At 41.0% G+C, this 7,256-nt stretch overlaps 1 protein-coding gene across 1 annotated transcript; it reads right to left on the minus strand.

Moving 5' to 3' along the window:
• Nucleotides 1–4,265: 4,265 nt before the first annotated feature.
• LOC147627742 (rho GDP-dissociation inhibitor 1-like) lies at nucleotides 4,266–6,762 on the minus strand. Its single transcript, XM_086815123.1, has 5 exons — nucleotides 6,311–6,762; nucleotides 5,933–5,999; nucleotides 5,357–5,575; nucleotides 5,020–5,144; nucleotides 4,266–4,592 (listed from the first exon to the last, which is right to left on the minus strand). Exons 1-5 carry the CDS (start codon nucleotides 6,563–6,565, stop codon nucleotides 4,524–4,526), a joined length of 735 nt encoding a protein of 244 aa, XP_086671249.1. The 5' UTR covers nucleotides 6,566–6,762; the 3' UTR covers nucleotides 4,266–4,523.
• Between the last annotated feature and the right edge of the window lie 494 nt (nucleotides 6,763–7,256).

The raw sequence follows: 7,256 nt of genomic DNA on the forward strand, positions 1-7,256 counted from the left end.
CCGAACCTTCTCACGTAGAACTACAAGGCTTGGATTGGTGCAGTCAAACGTTGTACATTTACACAAATTCTTCCACAAGTCCCAGGACTTTGAGTTCTTTACTTTTTCTGGCCTCTCTCGAAAATGTCTTGCCTTATATCCCCTCATAGACACTTATTGGGCCACTTCATGATTTATGCCAGAGGTTTTCTTGTTAACAGTAATCTGCACATTGCCACCATGGCACCCAATTGAGTTGAGTAGCTCCTCTACTTTTTCAAGAGCTTTATGTTGTCTTTCCTTGCCTTGCATAGTAAATGCGTAATCAACGTGAGACTTGAGCAGACTATTAAACACACGCATAAATGCATGCAAAGTAAAAAAGTGAAAATTCTTGAGTTCGAATGGAATAACAGGATTCCATTCGAGGTCTCTCAAATGCATGTTTGGCTCAGCTAGCATGTTAGCAAACAAGACACCACCAACCCAATTGCCAGCATCATCATCCACTGTGTCATTCTTATCATCTTGATTCTCTACCTTCCTCTTCCTTCCTGCCTTCTTTTGTTTCTTTTCTTTCACCATTCTCATGCACCATGGACAAAGATTTGGGGTGTTAGCACCATGTGGACACCCAAGAAGGCACTTTATTGTCTTCAAGTCACGTCCTAAATGTCAGTCTACTGTATAAGTGCCCTTACCCTCCACTTCTAATTTTTTCCCCTGAATCTATGCTTTAATGACATTGGTAATCCATGGTATCCTATCAAACATCCAAGCGAGCACTTCATGTGTCTCCTTGGGTACTTCAAACGCCCCAAGCCACCATACCTCTCTCTCAGATTGGACACTAAAAGAGGGAAAACTTGACTTGCAAATCCTCTCCCTATTGCTCGTCTAATTGTCTGGGTTTTCATTAGAACCCTCCAAAGGTAACTCGGTCTCCTCAGTCATGTTGATCTCACTCTTTACATATGCCATTGCCTCATTCATAAGTGTGATACTCATTCATTCTAACATCTTACCTTTCACAATCTGACACTCATCCACTTTTAACACAAAACTTACCTTGTCACCTTGCATGACAAACAAAATTAGATATGTTTTAGTACTTAAAATATTTTTCTATTAGCTCGCAAAGAATGTAAAAATTTACTTACATTGTTTAGGCAGTCCATAGAATAAGATCATAGCTCTCTGAAGACGCTATAGATAAACAAATATATTATTGAACTCATTGTAGGGATACATGATCTCACCATTTGTGTCTCGCTTTTTTCCCCAAGCTCCAATGGTTAATGTATCATTGATGCAATAGTATTCTCCAATTTTGCGTTGCACATCATCATTGCATGTCCTCTTTGCTTATCTTATCTTTTTGGGGGACAGGAAAAATATTCCTTGTGATGCCTTGTTTGCGGAGTGTATCTTTTAGCAATTGATGGAGGGCTTGATATCCTTTTGTGCTAATGCCCACCTCATCGCTCGCATGCATTCTGAACCTCCTCAACGCTTAGAAGATTGGTAATGTCATCCATTATCTCATTTGCGAGTACCTGACGTATCTTCGTGTGGCGTGGGTCTCGAATGATGGAAAGAATGTCACGTCTCCTCACACAACTACGAAATATTTCTCCAAAATCTTGAGGACCATTATCACTAGATGCTTCTTTCAAACATTTCCTGTCACAAACCAATAAAGATTACTAAAAACACCTTAATCTATTGCTTATAACAACCAAAATACCTTAATCAAAATTACTTGCAACAATAATAGACAAAGAACAAAAAACCTTGCTGCATGGATTCTTCGCTTGCGACGAGCACCACCACCAACTACGAGTTTTTGAATGTTATTGATTGTCCTCTTTCTCTCTCTTGCTCCCACGGGAGTGCTCTTCATGCGAGAGATTGTGTCTTGTAGCTTCATAACGCGAGCCTCTTTCTCTTTGTCTCTTTTCTCTAGCTCTACAAAATTATTTTGTGCATCTTGTAGTGCATGTTGTGCACTACTCAAAGTGCTTTTTAAGCTTTGTGTTTGTGAGTGGAGGAATTGGACTCTCCATGCATCGCTCATGCTTAACCTTCTCTACAGTACCCAAGCAACCCATTCTCACCCTCTCCAACAAACTGAATAAATGAAGGGAGATCAATGAAGGGTGGAGGACAATGCGAAGAAGAATCATTAGGATATAAATATCCATCAACCCAAAGATCCACATTAGTCCGACCCTGTTGTCTTCTTGCATGCTTCTCATGTGCATTCAGACGTTCTTTCTTGATTGGTGCATATTCATTCAATATGCGAATGTTGTCTTATCTACTTAGCTATTGTTCACACCCCCTAACTCTTACCACCATTGTTGAATGAACTATTCCCCAAGGACAAGAGAAGGGACCATTCCCAAAGATCAGAAGCTTGATCCACTCTCATCACCAGCAACCCAATTGATCCATGAAAAGCAACGAATGAAGGCTCTACATCCATGAAATATATGTTGATCTCAGTCGCACAAGTGCAGCTCTAAGGTGGTTGATGGAGAGCCATGTTGCACATGTGTGGTGAGAGAGAGAGAGAGAGAGAGAGAGAGTACTCAAGAGAAATGAGAGATGTTGCACGACTCAATGATACTGATTGATGTTATCTCAAGCTTCACCAAGTACAATGCTTTAATAGCCTTAGGGTTATGCTAACCCCACAGACTTATATTTAATGCACACTTATCTTATCCACGCCTAAAGATGGTTCACACACACTAACACACTTAGCCCTTTTTGGGGTTGTCCATACATAAGACACAAGTGGGTACACATACAGAGACTCTGAAATACCCAACAAACTCCCCTTCGGAGTCAAGGTGGTGTATAAGGATTGACTTTCATATCTATGGTGATTTGGGCCCACAATTACACGTGATTCAAAAGATCACACTGGCCAACACCTAGGCTATCTTGCTAGGCCTGATAAGGGGCTTGACAACACATGATATATATTAGCTAACCTAAAATGTCCCCTAACTCAAAACAAGGATAAATTCAAGTATTGAAGCCTTTTATGGCATAAGGTGATTACAAACACACAAATGTAATCATGTTTCGAGGGATATCCCGAGCAAAAAATCCTTATTGACACTCTTTAACATTTAGAATGCCCAATCAGTATCTATCTCCAAAAGAGACAAAACAAAGAAAGTGCCAACGAAACATTTTTCAAGTGCTAAAGTAGAGGTTTCCGGCTTCTCTAGAGCATCTTCAAACTCTTCATATTCATCATCATTTTTAGCCACCATGTTGGCATGATTTCTCTTTTGATCCTTTTCCATTCTTTTGAAGCAATGATCTTCTGTAAGACCTAGCTTCTTGTAAAAGGTGTACTTGACAGCTTTCCCTTTGTTCTTGCCTCTTTGTTTTGTGAAGAAATCCTTCTCTAAGTCAATGTTGGTAGCAACTTGCTCTTGCAATTGTCTATTCTCGTCAATGAGGAGAGCCACCATATTTTCATACAGCATCTCCCAAAATACTGGAAGTGTAGATAGCACTTCTTTGAACGTGTCAAGCTCTTCTAGAGTGGAGAAGAGTACGACCATTTTGTCATCTTGGTCATTGTTGGCCTTTAAGGCACCTAGTTGTTGCAAGAGAGCCTATGGTGCTGAAGGGAATGGAGCTCTTTCATTTTGAGACAATAGTGTTTTTGCTTGAGAAAGACTCAATAATTGTTAATTTTATTCCCAAACAGATTCTCAAACAGAAAGACATTTGCTAGGTGCGTGTGACCTCCAAGCCAAGAGTAGCAAATAAACAATGTTATGGTTGATTCAAAGCACTATCTTCCCTTGAAATGCTCCTGATAAAATGTTTAGAGTCAACACAAGCTTAAGGGACTTTACTCAGAAAATCATGTATGATTCATTTGCAGTAGTGGCCAAAAGTCATGAGCTAAAGGGTATTGATTTCAAGGGCAAGTGAAGACTTTGACACAATTTAAGCCCTTGCCTCTTATCATGGCATTGTTCACGTAATGTCTTGTTACCTGTAGCAAGTTTTGCAAAGAAAAACACCTTGAGAGCTAGAATCTTACACCCTTCCTTGCAGCATCGACTCATGTAAAACATCATACATAGGACAAGAATGTGTGTGTGCGTGCATGCGTGCGTGCACGCACGCGTGTGCATGTGCGTGTGTGTGTGTGTGTGTGAGAGAGAGAGAGAGAGAGAGCATGTGTGTTCGCACGTGCACGCATGTGTGTAAATCACATCAACATTAAGTATGTGATAAACAGCAGAGTAAATCAACAAAATTAAAGGGCTAAAATGATCAATACAAGACCAAGTCCCTCTCAATATCCCTCTCTCAATAAAAATTGAGCATCCGAGCTATATATTTACTTGACCATTGCACAGGCTTAAATGTGGGTCTTTCTTTTGAGCTGCTTTTGCTTCGCATGTATCTTCTTGTACACAAGTCAAGAGCAAGCTGACCACCACAAATTGAATGCAAAGTCTGGCCTTGCTATACATGTATCATTGCCTTGCAATAATCACTCTCTACCAGTCCTTCCGAATATCAAAAGTATGCTCGATTTCGAAATGGCACCTTCCATCATCATCAACAAACTGCAAAAAAACCTTAATAAGAAGAATTCCTTTGCTGCACAAAACCATAAATAGTCCATAGATGTGTATCATTATTAAGAATCAAGCAGAGACGCATGGTATAATAACAACCTTTCATGCCACACATGGTTATTGTAGTGTGTGCATGTGCAGCAACATGCACACTGCAAGATAGTGCACACACAAAAACATCTTTCAAGTCACACAGTTATTGCACAGTGTGTGTGTGTGTGTGCGCGCGCGCGCGCGCATGCAAATGTACACGGGTGCACAGGTGTGTGTTTGTGTCTGTCTGTGTGCACACGTGCACGCATACATGTGCTTGTGTGCCAGAACACACGAGCAAGCGCACATGTGCATGTGTGTGTTGGGTGCACATGTATGAGCATATGTAAATAAGGTTTAGTGTTTAAATAGCATGGTTTACCTTGGTTTTAGCACAGTAACTTCCTCTTGCTAGAATACCAGAGGGTGTTGTCTCCTCCTCCATCACAACAATGTGAGGATCGCGCTGGGGGGCAAATGTTCCCAGCATCACACGGTTGTTATCAACTGCAACACCATAACAATTAAAATGCATCATGTGTGATGCATATGATTATACGCTCCCAAGAAAGTCATTTATGGACTGTTAAGTAGCTACTTCAGGGCATACTTCCCATATAACAACATGGATCTATGCCCTTGTGAAAAATAATTGATAATTACGTCCATGAGTGCACAATGGCATGGGAAAACTTAGCTATGCCAGTCCTGATACTCACCCCTGATACCATTTTTCCAGACTGTGTGGACATAAGTCAGGCCACAGACAATGTTGCGGCGCACTGAGAAGGTGAACTTAAGATTGTAGAAGCTGCCCTCCTTCAGTGTGAAGAGATGGGTTTTATAGCTGGATGAAGATGGCAAGTTGATGACTATGTCTTGTCTCCCCGGTGACAAAATGCTCAAGCTCAACACTTTGACCTCAGGATCTACACCTTCTGCAAATCCCAGAAAGGGCATATGTTTATGTGAGCAGGTGAGCAGCATGAGCAGCAGAAGTGAAGAGAACATGTGTGTAAATGTAATAAAGAATGGATAAAAGTAGGCTCATGAAGCCTGTAATTAGGTTTAAATGCGTTCTTAGCCTGTGTGATCATTATGTGGTATGCATTTAAGTATGCCGTTTGCATATGAGATCGATGCTTTCCATGATCGAAGAGTGTGTGAGCATGAGCAAGCACTGGATTATGTATTAAAATAGGCTGAGTAAGCTTGGTAGCAGTGGCAACTTGAAAGAAGTGAAAACAATGATCATTAGATCGGTATGGAATCATGTAAGGGCGAATGCATAGTACCTTCAATGCTATCCAATTGAATGGGACCCAGCAATTGCTGCTTCCATCTCTTTAAGCTTTCATCCTCCTGTCATAAAGGGAATCAGATTAGACCTTGAATCATCAAAACTAAGTGTGGGATATGTATTGAGAGGGGTTTGCATAGCATGGAGAGCTTAAAATGAGATGAATATGGGGCTAATCTGCATAGGATTGCATGATGATGCAATATGTTATGGAGTGCATAAAAAGCTTGTGTTGAGATGGGAATGGAGTGCATTGATGGCTTATCTGCACAAATGTGCATGATGTGAATGGTGATACTTCAGTAAAGCATGATCCCATAAAAGATTTGAGTATGGAGTGCATTAAGCTAAGCATGATCCCACTAATCAATACCTTGTCTTTCTCTAGCTGTTGTTTGAGAGGAAGGAGAGGGCCGAGCACAAATTCATCGGCAACCCCGGTTGTGGTTGAGGCCGCCGGGTCAGTGTCGTCATCGGAGTCGAGGAAGGAGGTGGTGCTGAGCTGCCTGAGAAGCGATGGGTCCTCTCCAGAAGATGGCCCGGCTGCACCACCATTGGCTGAAGAAGGCAAACTCTTATTATTGTCACTTCCAGTGTTGGTGGTGCTGCCGTTGATGAACACAAACATTATGAGGGCTGGTTGAATTAAGCAATGGCTAAGCAGATAACATCAAAACATGGCTCTGATTGCAAAAAAAAAGCTATGGCAAACAAGCTCAAAAACGCACTACACAGAGCTTGGATGGTGTAGACAGGAGGGTAGAAGATGAGAGCGTTGAACATGCGCAGAAGAAGAAGAAGAAGAAGAAGAAAAGAAGAAGATAGTTAGCGGACGCTTTGACTTCTAATAAACGATCCCCGCTTGCATGTTTAAACCAAGTGCCCAATGCTTAATTAGTCTGAATCGTGCCTTTACACTAAACACGCATTATTAGCAGTTGTTCGAATTTTTACCCAACCCAGAGTCCTTGTTAATTAGCTCCATTTTTTCTCGCTAGAAATAAGGTTAAACTAAGTACTTAAAATAGAATTAGGCCAGATTAATCCATAAAAGCAAGACCCATAAACTAATTACTGCATAAACAACCCTTCTTCTAATGTGACTTTAATTACTTCAACCGCACATTTATTAGTTTTATTATCAAACACATAAGCCAGCCTGTTAATGTTTTTGGCACGCCCTCGTGAAACCTCCTAAATTTAGGAAAAGGGCTTTAAAAGGCCGCCTCTTCTCTCGCCCCCGCTCACGCAAATGCCCATTGCCTTACATTAATCAAGTTGGTTGACCCTAATAAATCAAAGCATAATCCAAAACTTGA

This window comes from Cibotium barometz, chromosome 20 (genome assembly GCF_041138505.1).
Source record: "Cibotium barometz isolate CiBa-2024 chromosome 20, ASM4113850v1, whole genome shotgun sequence".
NCBI lineage: Eukaryota > Viridiplantae > Streptophyta > Polypodiopsida > Cyatheales > Cibotiaceae > Cibotium > Cibotium barometz.